The 14,668-nt window shown below is 42.8% G+C and overlaps 1 protein-coding gene across 6 annotated transcripts in view; it reads right to left on the bottom strand.

Annotated features, from left to right (window-relative positions):
* The window catches only part of TBXAS1 (thromboxane A synthase 1), a 266,910-nt gene that overhangs the window by 144,853 nt on the left and 107,389 nt on the right, over positions 1-14,668 (bottom strand). For all 6 annotated transcript variants that reach the window (XR_008464443.1, XM_054188252.1, XM_054188241.1 and 3 more), the window contains one exon: positions 6,520-6,616. Coding sequence is in view for 5 of the 6 variants with exons in the window: in XM_054188252.1 (XP_054044227.1) it covers positions 6,520-6,616 (97 nt within the window). In the remaining variant the exon portion in view is untranslated. The remainder of the gene's footprint in view (positions 1-6,519; positions 6,617-14,668) is intronic.

The raw sequence follows: 14,668 nt of genomic DNA, 5'->3' as shown, positions 1-14,668 counted from the left end.
TATAATGATGCTGTACCAGCCAAGATTTCAAACCAACTATGATCTAGCAGCTGTAGAAAACTGTGAGGCAAAAAAGTAAATCTTAATAAATTCACTGCTAGAACACCTTTTCACTTATCCTCGTAAGGCACAGAATGATTTTTGGAAGCACTGAATATTCTCAGCTCAATGCGACTGAGCCTTATTGCACACGTGGCAGGATCGACACTTGCTAGATTTTGTCCTACAAAGGGAGGGAGGAAAGAACATCGCAGCTCCGTATCACAAAGAACTGGATGTTCATGGCACGGCCTGCCACCAGATGTGCTGGCTGTGCTGCATCAGGAACTGAAATGTCACCACGGCATGTACAAAGAGGCACATTTTGTCAAGTTTCCATAATAAGATATGGCACAATTGATGCCCACAAGTCTCTAGTGAGGACTGGAGATTCAGCATCTCCTCAAATCACAGAGAGACCCCAAATCAATCTGTGTGCATCTGTATGCATCCATAAATACACATGAAGATACACACATGCAGGTGTAACAACCAATTGTGGGACACGTTGGCTCCAGAAGCATTATGCTGGTCACCTTCCATGTCCTATGTGAACCCAACAAAAACCAAGATGAAACAAGATGAAGGAATGGGAAAATGACAAAATATATCTAAAAAGACTGAGGCAGTGAACAAATTTAAAGCACGTTCCTTCTCTCTGCTGCCACAAAATCCAGCTTGTTTTTAAAACTAAATATCACAATCAATTATTAGCACCCACTGGAACATCGCTCGTGTACTAAACCATCCCACTGAACAGTCATTTTAAAGGGTGGAAAAATGAAGATCTCGTTATATATATTTCACCTTTTTTTTCCCATTTTTTTGAATCATTTTCCAAATATTGACTTGCCCGCCGTCATACTGTGCGTCACTAGTGCTCCAAACCACACGCCCATGAGAAGGTGAGCCTCCAACAAAGCACACTCATCTGTTTACAAACTGAGTTCATTGCACTTCGAACAACAATTTGGAAATAAACTAAGAAATTCACATGAAAGGATGATGATGATGGCATTGACACAACCGGAAATAATCACAGGACATTTAATCTGAAGAAAAGAAACATTTCTAAACCAAACAACCAAGGGTACAGGGTCAACCATGTATATGCATTTTTTGGCAACAGTACACAACTTTTCACTCTTAAACTATTTTTACGTGACATGTCTCCAAATGAATATGTTTGGAGCTTTATTTTTCAAAACAAAAAACATATTTGTGAGAGAGGCACTGAAGAAACAGCCCAGCCCATAAACTGGGTTGGACTATGGGTTTGGATACACAACTGAATTACCGCTGTTTACTGACTGACAGCACATCTGCGAGGCTGCTGCGTACAGGCAGTGCCTGCACTCTAAAAATCAAGGCGGAAGGCATCAAGTAAAATCTTGCACAAGACACGCAAGTGACCCTTTAGTTGCAAAAGGCCAAGAACACACACACACACAGAGTCAGCTCCTGAGGCACCAAACTGAGCTGTTTGAAGCCAGTTGTGCATCCCTGTCCCGCTCTGGAGATGAATAATCACTATCAGTTGGCGTAGGGTTGCCTGAAGTTAATGGAAGTACGCCGATTTATGCTGGCTGAGGGCCTGACCCAAAATTCACAGAATTACGGGATGGTTGAGGTTGGAAGGGACCTCTGGAGGGCATCTTTTGTCAAATTTGGATAGACCTTTTGACAGAGCAATATACAAGAGACCAGGAAGAATAGCCAGTGCAGGGGTATGGCAGCTGTCCTGGACCACAGCTGGTAAAGGTGCAGAAAATAGGCTCCTTCCTAATTGGTGGCTGTATTTTATTTGTTTAATGCCACAGGTAGGCCTGAAGCTTCACAGATTTAGCAAAAATAAAGATGAGGCCAACAGCTTAGTGTAACAGGCAAATTCAACACGCGAAAAGAATAATAATGTCCCACAAAGATGAAGTAGAAGGAGGGGAAAGGGAAGGACAGACAGAAGTGAAAAGAAAAGCAGTTCTGGCAACTGTCTTTTCCTTCAAGAGAGATACAAGGAATTTGTATTGCCGTGTTATATCAACTTCCATGCTACTATTTTGTTCTTACTTTTACCATTTCAGTATGAATTGTTGTTAATCCCTTGTTACTTTTCCCACTGTAGCAGCAAAGCTCCTGATGAGAAAACAGTGATATTTTCTTACAGCTATTGGAATTGCTGTAGATTTTTGTATTTTAAAATGTCACCCTCCTCCAGCTGATTGGCAAGCAGATTTAAGAATTTGGGCTGGATCAACTACTTGTTTCCACTTGTGGTAGCCACATGGATCCTGGCTCAGCACTGACTCCAGCAGCCTGACAAACCTTGACTAGCCAGTATTGATCCACATTTTTGGCAAATACTTTGGCCTACAACTTCTGCATCATTTAAATTACATACCAGGTAGTATCTCTCTTCACACTGCTCCATCTTAAAATTCCGCTCCTACATTTTTAAAAGTACAGTTTAATGATTCTCAAGTACTAATTCAAAAACAAATTTTGAATGCAGAAATTAAAAACAATCCAAAAACAGATTATGTATCATTATCCCGCATGGCAGAATGCAACAAACAAACCTATCTCACTCATAGCACAGTAATGCAGCTAAAAATGGGCTTAATGCTATTAAAAGAAAACTTCTATTCAAGGGACGACTTACCATAGTTGGGAGAAAAAGGTATCATTTATTGCAGCACAGCCCCGCCTAGAATGCTGGCTGAGGTTTCTATGGTTAACCTAAATTAAAATCAACTCCATATTTTTTGGCTGAAGGTCTATAAGCTAATTTTCATCTTTTCTTCTGCAACTGTAATTAAAAACACAGGGAAAAGGCTTCACATGCCTCAAGTATGAAAGTACACTACAGTAGATATTTTTGTTTTTAAATGGCTGCAACGCTCACCTTAATTAAGTGGGAAAGTAGAATGTCGTTATTGCCTTCTTGCGATTATACAGTTAACAATAAATATACCCCATGCCTACAGGGGAATAACACCCTGCGTACTAGACTTGGTTGCTTGTTCTAAAAGGAAGTGAACCTTAATGCAGATTTGATCTGCAGTCACCATACACTTCTGCTGCAAGAATTACTAATCAGTTACTCAGAAACAACAGAAGAGGGCAAGGGAACCTAAAAGGTTTTTTACAGCAATATTCAAAAGATATTCTTAGTAAAGATGTGAAATGTGTAATACCAAAGGGAAACATAATGGCATAAAATGAACAGGAGTTTGGCGTCTGTTCACATGCAAAATCCACTTTGTCCACATAAGGAGTGAGCAGATAGGTTCAATGTGAGAGAACTGTACAACTGGTCCAGGCATCTCTGGATGTGGAGGCAGGACACAAGAAGCTTCCAAAAGAGTCCTCTCAGTAGATTAAAACCAGCCTGATTCCATAAAGTTCTTCTGATGACTTCCCAGCAAGCAGCCAGCAAGTGCACAATCCCAGATTAAGGTCATTCTTCTTATGAGCCCTCAAAACTGTGACACAGTGTTAGAGACAGCTTTAATAAAAGGTCGGAGTTCACTGAGTCATCATCTTACCCACTTCTGTCTATCAAGTGCATCATCCACTGTTTCCAACTCTTCACAAGTCCTATTTCCCATTGTCTCTTACTCTAATATATACATATTTTAAGATTAATTGAAAGAACAGCAAAATAAACATGGAATATAAACAACTTGTACCCTCTAATACACTTCACTTTTAGAATTAGTCCTGCACAGCCTGCAACTTAGTGACGCTTTGTTAACATACAATCCCTACAACGGCTACAGAGTCTGGTGAATAATCTGCCTTTATGGCACTTTGGGTTAGATAACTCACATTACATTTCACTTCTGGTGGATGAGGTCCCAATCTTGAAATGCATTTGAGGAGGTGGGGAAGCAAAGAAAACCCAAGGCCTGTTCAAACCCAGTGGTCTCACCCTCTTTCCCATCCTTCTCACCCTTAAAAAATGACACTCAAGCTAAAAAAAAGACTTTGGGTTGAAAGAAGCGTGTGCCATGTCTGGATGAAAGATATTAGCCTAGCTTTGTGAACAGCACTGACTCCAAAGTCATTTCTATAACCACTCACCAGTAGACCATCTTGGGAAGGAACGGGTAAAATAAGGTAGGGGGATCTATTTTGCATTTTGAATTCTCCACTGGCAAATAGAAACCCTCACTTAAAGTAGAGGAGCTTGCTTTGAGTAATTTTAAAATATACAAACAGAAGCAACCCTATTAAAAGTCTTAAAATGACATTTCTTCAGTCAATATGAGAAGAATGAATTCTAGTACTTGGAAAGCGTGTTTCTCACTCTCACCTTTCAACCATTATTCACATACAACTAAAATCACATCTGAATAAATTCCACTCGCCTTCATTACATATCATCCAGCATTATATATTTTCATATAGAATTGTTAGTGTACAGGATAGCTGAACACTTCACCAGGAGAGCTGATTGTGAATTAAAGAGGAGAGGCAGATTCCAGTGTGAAAATTCAAGCGGGGAAAAAGATCCCCAGGTTAGATATGGAAGGACCCAGAAACAGAAGGCTACCTGCAATGGCTGGAACAGGGGGAACAAAGTGGCAAGTGAGAAATAACAACACTCAAAGATTGCAGCTGTGTGAGAAGAGCATGGAACAAGCAGATAAAAGCATGTAAGATGAAGCAAGTTCACTTGAATTAGACTCATGGGCATTAAGCGAGCCAGAAATAGCAACATTGCACAGGGGGGATACTGCTCATTTTGTTAAAGAGAGGTCTAGGAGTTAAATTTTCTCATCTGCCACAGGCTTTCTGATTAGTGGCGGGGATGTCAGTCTGTGCCTCAGCTCCTCACCTATAAAGCAGGATGTTGTGAAGAAAAGACACAAATGGTTCAGGGGACAGTCAAGTGATAAGGGCAAGATGTGAACCTACACAGACAGCTCTACCTAACAGATTCTCTGATGAAGAAAAAAAGGGAGAGAGAGAGAGAGAGAGAGAGAGTGGCTATAGTGACCTGACCCCACTGAACTTTAGAGAGGAACACAAATGTTACAGACCATGAGAGACAGATGTATAACCACAAGAAAGAGAGATAAACCTCTGACCATAAATGCCTGGAGAGAAAGAAAAATTTTGCCAAATAAGAAGGGTGACAATGCACAGATATATTCAAATGACAAGACTGACTGAAATTAAGAGCAGAACAAATATGTGAATGTGCCCTCGAAGGAATGATCTGTAATTTCAGGGAGGTGTTACTTGGGCACCAGCTACTGCTATGAATAGTGGGTACTGCTAGGAATAGCGTTCCTGTCAAATATACAGGAGTAAAGTAGGAAGTAGGGTTCCTGCTTGGGGGTGCAAGAAGGGAAAGGGTGGGAAATTCCTTCAAATGTAGAGAAAATGGGGAAAAGACCCTTGCCACACACAACAACTTCAGCCTAAGAAGCTTGCACACTGAGATTCTTCCATTCAGATGTGAGTTATAGGCAGAATGGAGGGTGACTGGTACAAGAGGTCATTAAATAAGATACAGGTAGTCACAAGATGAACCTCATGCACCAAAAGAAGCAAGCAAAGGAGACAAGCAGTCTGCAAAGAGACTGTCTGGTTGCAGAGAGGATCAGAGGGGCAGAGGAGACAGACAGCTGATCAGAGATGAAATTTTCCCTGAGGACACAAACAACCCTCCTGAATACATGTTAGTTTATTTGAGCAGGTTTGAGCATACAAAGGGGCCAGAAGGAAGGAGGGAATGGACGGCACTGAGGCAGCATGCAGTCACAGTGACAGTAATTCCTTGTAAAACGCAGAGGAACTACTGGAAATCTTTACTATCCCTCTGGTCATTCCCCTCTCATTATTTGTTCTAACGAGTACTTGAAAAGGAGCTTTTTAATATATATGTGCATATAGATAAGTAAAATAAGTAACCAACAGCATACGTATGAGTCCTTGCTAACCCCAAATTCGTTCTTTGCCATTTGTTATTTTCAGAGTGCTAAGTATGACAAAGCAACACATGTTAGCTGCAGGAGGCATGTCCCTGTCCCGAACAGCCTGCTCCTGCCTTAGAAAGTCTAAAAACACAAAACAGACCACGGATGGGAGAAAGCAAATAACACTGTCCCCACGTTACAGACTAAGAACAAGGAAGAGAGCTAGTAAATGATTTTCCCAGGATTTCACAGGCGGTCAGTGGCAAAACTGGGTATTGAAAGCCTCTCTCTTCAGCGTCCATCTGGTGCCTCAGTCACAAGGGCATTGTAGATCTTTTAAGGACATTCTCTTTCATCCTCAGAGTGTCCTGGTAAGAGGAGTCTTTGACTGAAATGTATATAGTGAATTTATACACCTTCAAATTTCATTGAACCATGTTGTACTTTTCCCCCCCCTCTCTACTTCCAGCTCCCTTGCAGTTAATTTTGGTCTGAGCTCAGATTAACAGCACTACCTGCTTCGTCCACAAAGCCAACCTTTCTATCTACTTACAGTTCTATTGGTGAAGTTACTGAATTCTGTCACTAAGATTTGCTTGATCATCTCTGGTGTGGAGACCACCACAAACATCTGGCGACCAATGTAGTACCTACAAAGAAAGAAAGCAGAGGGTCATGTCAGCAGATAATGTCAACTGGAGAACCGTCACCTTCCCTGAAATACCTCTGTCGCCTTGAAAACAGTTGCCATGAACAAGTATCACAGAAAATATATTCCCCTGGGTAAATAAATATCTTTCCCCACCGCTCTCAACTTTTAAATTAAGATGCATGGTCCTGGAATTTAAAGGAAACAGTTAAAAACCTTTTACTGATTAATCAATGCTCAGACAATGTTTTAATATACAGGTTCACACGCTCTATGTGCACTGTGAACTCCATACAAAGTATCACGAACACAAACTACAGAGGGGCAAAACATTAGTAACCAACAACAAAAACAATCATGAAAGACCTACAAAATCGATTATCCTGCAGTTAGCCGCATGAAATGTCTTTCCATGGCAAAGCTCTGTTTACAATGAGCCATTCCAGAAGTCCCTCCAGCGTGGCTGCAGTAAAGGCACACTTCCACCGCTCCTACTAGCACTGGAACTGAGCGTATGTCAGACCCCAGGCTCTGCATTACCACAAACATAACCCTCTAACTGATACCATCTGAACCTTACATGACACCAATGAGGAAAAAAGAAACAAAAAATAAACCAAAAAGAAGTCCACCAAGTATAAAGAAATTAATAAAACTTCAGAAACTTTAGAAGAAGACTGGGTGAGACAGGGGTTTCTCACTCTCTGCTCATACACCCTCTACCTCCCGCTTCCAGTTTAATATGATCTTTGGAGTCAGGGTCTGTCCTTGGGGGACTTTACATCACTGTGGATGCCCCAGAGGTACCGGGACCCACCCCACCCCCACAACTCCTAGGGGTGCAGAGGTCCCTTCTCCAGCAGCATTCCCCCCCAAGGCCCATGGGTGCTCCGTGCTTGGCTGCTCTGCAGGGGGAGGAAGGAGTACCACCAGCAAGCAGAGGTTGCCTGCAGTCCCTACCTTTGCCGATTGCTGGACCAGAAAGTCTATGCAGGTGGTGCTGCCATTGCTCTGCCAACAGAGAAGAAGAGGAGGCTGGAGGCAGGCACAGAAGGGCCGGGCAGCTCAGAGCAGAACACAAGAGCAATGCCACAGATGCTGCAGTACCGTGGTAATATCAACGCCTAATCATTTTGGTATGATACAGCTTAGTACCAATATATTGCTTATCACCTGTCTACATTTCAGCAACAGAACAGACAAGCAAACCCTGGGCTGAATTAAATTTAGTAACTGGAGGTTCCCATGGCAATGAAGCTGCAGCAGCACTGATTTCACCGGGGGCAAACAAGTCAGACAAATATCTTGATTCCAAAGCAGGGTTTCACAGTCCACCTTGACCCCTGTACCACCAAAACTCATAATAAACAAAAGGCAGAGAAGAACAAGAAAATAATTTTCTTCAAGAAGGAAGAGATCTTATTTTCTTCTCTGTTGGATTTCAAGAGGGAGCTGTTATTTCCCAAATCCAGTCCACTTGAACCTTAGATACCGGTTGTACGTTCTATTAAAATAAACCTTTTTCACCTCTCCCAGTTTGCTAAACCAACAGCAAAGCAGCTATCTGTTAATGGTCCAACTTTTCTTCAGAATCCTAATAGGTGCATAACAAAGAGCTGAGGCCTCATTTTGAAGAGTGCTTTGATCACAGTGTTTGGCAAAAGAGGATAATGCCCTACATGCCCCTTCTGGATGTACTTTGTACATTTTCTCTGGCATTAGAGAGGAAAAGCAAGCTTCCAAGGTGAAGACCCGTGCTGCTCCAAACCTACCCAGGATGATCAGCCATGAACACTGACCTCTCACACTCGCGTCTTGCTTTTCTCTTCCCTCCCCAAGTTCATCACATTGTCTCATTTAACGGTTAGTGACCAATGGTCCTCCAACACACAGCTTTTCATAGGGACCAAATTTCTAGCACCAGATTCCAGATCTGAATCAGAAGCCGATTATGTCTACCCAGACAGCTTAATCCTGACCACCAAGAGGCACCGCACGATACATCATGCAAAGCACATGTGTGTGTGTGAGAGAGAGAGACAATTCTAGTTTATTTCAAACTTAGGAAGTTGCAGAGCTCCAGCTCCAGTCCACCGGAATAACAGGACAGTAGTCTCAGTGAGAGCACTTATGTCACAGTGCACTTTGTGCTTGAAAGCATTCAGGACTAAAATTTGGGACAGGAGCATCTCCTACTCAAGCTGCTTTTATGAGAAAGTGACTCACAAGCCAAGCTTATGCAAACAAATCTATTCATCATCCTCCAACTCAGACCAGTCACCCGAACTCCCAGTTCTGCTTCCACAACTAAGCTCTTTCTTTTTTATTTACTCTTCTCTAACTTTCTATCTATAGACACCTGTTTTTCCTTTTCTAATCCAGTTATAAATAAGGGCAAAGGAGGAGAAAGAATAGAAGGGGAAAAAAATCTCCTGAATTTAATAAACTGAAAATACTGAAAAAAATTTTTTAATTGCTTTTTAAGCAAAATTCTAACTGCTTTTAAGGAATGACTGCTTTAAAGCACACATGGACTACCATCTCCTGTTGTATTGCAAACAGTAAAAGCTCTCTCCTTGGCTTTTTTCCATTCCTCAACTTTCTGTATATAATATTTCTAACCTTTTCTAGGACACAAGAAGAACAGGGTGTGTGTGGACATGCTTTGGAAGTCAAAATCCACAGGCTAGAGCATGACTTCCAGGATCTTCCCCTGAAGTTAAGGAAAAAGGACAAGAACAGCTATGTATGAAACAAGATCATCTGAGCTATTTCATTTAGCAAACACAGGTCCAGAATCTGCATAGCCACCAGAAATATGCTTAACTAAGTTTTAACGTATTTAAAATCCTTTGCAGGATTGAGGCCTTGGTCGCGAACCAACAGGATATCTCCCAAATAGATTTTTTTTTTAACTTGTTCTGAAATGGCAAGTAAAAGATAAAATCCTCCTGAACAATAATCTATTCTTCCCAAGTAAATAACATATTCACCCCTGCCATGTAACTTCATTTTGATTCTGTATTACTACATGAGGATATCACCAGCCTCACATAGACTTAGATTTATTATTGAACAAAACCCGATATTCTTGTCAGATTTTAATAAATAAGAGTTTGAGAAAAACAAAAGCCTCCCGGCAAGTGCATTACAAATGGATTCATGAATAATTTAGGACAGCACTTTTTATTAACTTTCTCTAGGTTAATCTTTTCCACAGGGCTTGTCCACACACAGAAGTCCTACCTTTAACTACAGCGATACAGTACCATTATACTGCTTGACCCAACCTTTTGTAACATTTTCTTGTAGGGCATTCAGGGTGTAATACACACTCTCGTGACCATCTAGCTCACTCCTGCACAGAAACAAAAATGTGTGAACGTGGTATGGCGTCTTCAGAGCAATGCAACTCTGTCCACGTGGGAATCTGTTGTAACAGCGGTTTACTGGTAAAAATAAATTTCATGACCCGTGCATGAGTGTAATTTTCCTGTGTAAATGAGGCCTCAGTTATTCAAGTTATGCTGTTGGGGCAATTTCTACTAAATTTCTGTTTAAAATGCAGAAGAAAAAAATCCGTATTTTTAGACCAGCAGCTGTAGCTCCATTGGAAGGTGAGACAAGAAAGACCTGGTATCAGTACATCGACAGCATGAGGGCAGCCTCAGCTTCCTCCAGAGGATGAAAAGGTGGATGACGAGCCCTCGGCCCAGTGGTCTGCTGGTGCAGAAGCGGGGAGCCCTGTGCTGCACCGTCCCAGGAGGGCCAGGGAAAGAGTTTCTTGTAAGTGTTCAATGGAGGGGATGGATCTACTCACAGGAGCTGTGGGCAAGGCAGGCTGCCCTCCGGTGTGTTTGCCACAGGGCTCGCAGGTCAAGGGGGTGGTTATGTTATAGTATATGGAGCAAAGGAAGTTAATCCGGATTCGGAGTGTTTTAATAACTGAAGTGGCTACAAACACCACACACGCTCAGCTGCAGCAGTCTGGTCTGTAAGAGCAGACAAGCACCACTCTTAAGGCAATTAATGAAAGGGACAGAGACTTCGGACGCATGTTCAGGTTTCATCCAGGAGGTTGAGGTCCTCTTTGCAAATATTTAGTCATTTACTAAAAGCGTAATTTCTTTTGTTGTCAAGAATAAGCAGCAATCCAACAATGATTTCTGCTGTTTTGCATGTGCCCCGCCATTGCTTTCTGCAGAGATGTGGCCCAGGCGTCGCAATCTGCACTAAATGCCTGCTGTGGCCATGGCCACAGAAGTTACCCCATGGAGATAAGAGACACCTGAGAGATGAGCTGCCAGGTCCAGCCATGAGCCCAGATAGGAGCAGTGGGATGAGAGGCACGTTGGAGCGCCCAGTCCCTCCTGCGACACCCAAGCACACCATCTCCCTTTCCCACAATTGCCAGGGACGCCCAGGAACACAGATGTCTCTTCTTGGGTGATGTAGCGGATCAATCAACTGCTTTTGATTTAAAGGACCAATTTATTATAATTATCCTTTCTGTGCCCCCAGGATCACTCTGGTCACACTGCACAGTCATCTGCTGCCAACAGCATCCCCCAAGTCCTGAGCCACGGATGCGCTCTCTAAGCAAAGCTCACAGCAACATTGCCTTGTTGGGCAGGAAAAGATGGAGTGCACATGCAGTACGTCATGGCAAAGGGCCATATGTTTTTGTATAACACCTGTGTGGGAAACACCTGCAACCCTTTCACCTTGTTTATAGCACTGCTGTCAATTCACAGAAGACTTTGATCTCCCTATCTATTATCAGTCCCCACGTATTACAAACACATCGCATTAATCATAAAACACATATATGCTGCCAGGCAATAAACAAGGCTTTGTTTTCAATGTCGCAGTCTGGTAAAGCACGCAAAGATCATCTGGAAAGCTATATGAAAACAGAAAATTTTACTATCTCTGTCTTCCTCAGGGAAGAGCAAAGAAAAGAAAAAAAGGAGTGGTATGCAAAGACACAGAGATACAAGGGAAAAAGCTAATTTTCTTGGGACACATTTCCTTAAAAAAAAAGTTCCTTGATCCCTCTGCCTCTTTTGTTTAGACACCCATTCACTGCAGGCAGACAAATGTGAAAACCAAATAGTGCACTGCTTGTTTAAAATAGGACTCGAGCCTGGCGTTACTTGCTTAACTGTTTCAGAAGTCAGCAAATTGATTTGTCATGAGCCCTGTCCCCTTCCAGCTCTGTCAGGCGATTCACTCTCTGTAGGACTAAGCGATAAGTAACGAACAGCTGCAAAACCCAAACACAATCTTTACAGAAGATTTACTTTGGGCTGAGAGGAAAGGAAAGGAGGGGACAAAAAACTGTCAGGTACTGTGAGTCCCATTTACATTTATACGTATTTGGGATTACGATATACATAAATCCCAATACTAATATTTATGTTATATTAGCAGCTAGAGGCCTCCAGGGTCCCGTGGTCCTAATTAGGCAGGAGTTGTACATAAGTAGAAGGCTTATTCTAGGCCTGTGGAGTCCACAATTAAAATAAACAGGAGTGACGAACAGAGGGGAAAATAAACAATGTCCTCCATTTTCCATCTGAGGGACTAGGGCACAGGCAGGTATGGAGGAGCCTGGAATTGCCAGCAATCACCTATTATTTTTTTGACTCCCTGTGGGAACAAAGCTCCTCAGCTGCCCTGTATACACTGTAAATCCCAGGCCGGCTTTCTTCAGGCAGGGGGAAGTCTGCAGGAAAGTCGGGAGCTAACTCCCGTGCCACTTCTCCTGCGTCCCAGGCTGGGACTCTAGCTGGCAGGGTGCCTTCCTGGCTATTGTTATAAAGCATTGCCAAGCTGAGTATCTCCGGATTAGAGAACTGAGAAATGCACATTACCACTTAAGAAAAATCAAAATAATAAAAAAAAACCCAAACACAACACCCTAAAACCAGGTGAACTTACTGCACATATTGAAGACGTGGTAGGACTGAGCAGTCTCAGGTGCAGAGAAAAGTTTCAAAGCACAGCGCTGCCAACACACACACGGATGCCTCAGCCGGAGACTAATCCAACCCATTGTGTAAATTCACGAAAAAGAAGACATGGCCACAGTGATTTCTATTTAAGAATAAATTGTTCCTCATTTCCTTTTTCGATGAACTACACTTCTTTTCATGCCGTGAAAGCTTTAAAATGAGCACATAGAACTATTAATTTAATTCCCGACTGTATTAAAAATATCATATAACAAGATGCCCAGGCACTCCCGCACACTTTCTGCGCCGCTCTGTATTGCTATGCATCCACCTCTTTGTCCACATACCCGGGATTAAGAATGCTATATCTTCTACATACCAAGAACCTCTGCGCTATCTCAAACTTGCACCTTGCCAAAAGACCTCTGCTTTCTGACATGCTTAAGGAAGTATCAAAGAAGGAAGAAAATTCCGGGATTATTTATATTCTCTCCACCACCAAAAGCACAGCTACTTTTAAAGGAGCTCCTCCTTTGTCAGGTGCAGTAAGAGACCGGTGGTACGAAAGTAATATATTTAGGGCTGACAATAAGGAGAAGGAGGGTTCTTTGGGGCCATTACAAGGTACAGAGCTGGTAGAGTCTTTCAAGTACCTTACACCAGGGTGCAAACGAGATCTATTTCTGGGCATCTCTAACCCCGGCTGGGGTTTAGCAACTGGAGGGTGTCACACACATTTACTAATCCCTTCCCCCTTCCAAGGGTGGCAGTGCGGGAGATGCAGACTCTGCACGGCTGTGTTAATTCATTCATGAAATGAAGTAGATGACATTTACCCACATATAAGGAATGACAGGGATTAAATTAAGCTCACAAAGTGCCATGAAGAGGAAAAAAAAAAAACCCAAAACCTGTAAAAAACCAGCCCCTCTGAATTATACAAGCATATTTGGCAATCTATGTCCATTTGGTTTTCTGAGAAAATCTGAATCCAGACCCAACTGCAAGCTCAAAAACTCATGCCCACGTTTAGGGTTTGGGAAGAGAAGCGACAAAGGGGATGGACGGGGATAAGAGAATAATTTCTTTTCTTGCTCCAGGTGGGCTGTGGGAGAAGCCGGGTGCCGGGGCAGCGCGGAGCCATAGGGTCCTGGGCTGTGCTCCTCCACAGCTGGGGAGCTGCCGCATCCCAGGGCTGGCAGGGGTTATTTTTATCCTGGGCTAAGATGATTGCCACCGCCACCACTCTGCATGCTTGCATCATACCGCTAGCGCTGATTAGCTAACATCAGTATTCCACTTCATTAATGCGAAATGAAAGCTGTAAATAGGGTACTGCTTTTATAGGATGCTACTGGAAATGAGAAGTACTGCGATATTAATACGAAACCAGTTGCTCCTCCTGCCTGGGCGCGCGGTGCTGTTTGCTACTGGGTGACGCTGGAAGCGCTCATAGCTCTTCACCTCGGCACGAGTGCCAGAAGGTGGTTTCTAAATCTTTTCCCATGGTGTTTCCCACCAGGCTTGGGCTGTGTTAGTCTGTGTTTTGTTACCCGTGTTTAGACTGTAACATTTGCAGCAAAGCTTGTTTTGTCTGCGCTGGTTAAAGCAGGGTATGCCTGACTGACCTCATGTGATGGTGCAGCAGGCGTTTCCTGTGGGTTTCAGCATATTCCTGTGCCCGGCCTTTCTGTGGGTTCGCAACATGCAGCGTGAGAGCAGTCTCATCTCGGGCTCTTTGCACCTAATTCACTACCAAAGTACACCTTCTGCCATACCCTGAGAGAAAAAACTATTTCCAGAACATGGGATTACTATTTCTAGGGAAGGGTACATCTGGGAGATGGCAAACTTTCTGTGTCTCCCAATTTTGCTTGCTACCATTTACACACTGCTCATTTGTATGGATTTATATGAGTCTATTATTTATATTCAACAGTGCTACCTATTTTTATCAGTGCAGTGAAGAAAGAAAAAAGACTACAAGATGGCTGAGGAGGATAAGCAGACAATGTTACCCGGGCTAAACACAGGCAGTCTTTTCTCCATCTTTTTTTTTTCCACGTAAAGGAGGGAGAGGGATCTGCTCAGCGCTT

The sequence above is a fragment of the Rissa tridactyla genome, chromosome 1, assembly GCF_028500815.1.
Source record: "Rissa tridactyla isolate bRisTri1 chromosome 1, bRisTri1.patW.cur.20221130, whole genome shotgun sequence".
NCBI classification, from domain to species: domain Eukaryota; kingdom Metazoa; phylum Chordata; class Aves; order Charadriiformes; family Laridae; genus Rissa; species Rissa tridactyla.
Note: the sequence above shows the minus strand (reverse complement) of the source record. Positions and strands in the feature narration are given on the sequence as shown.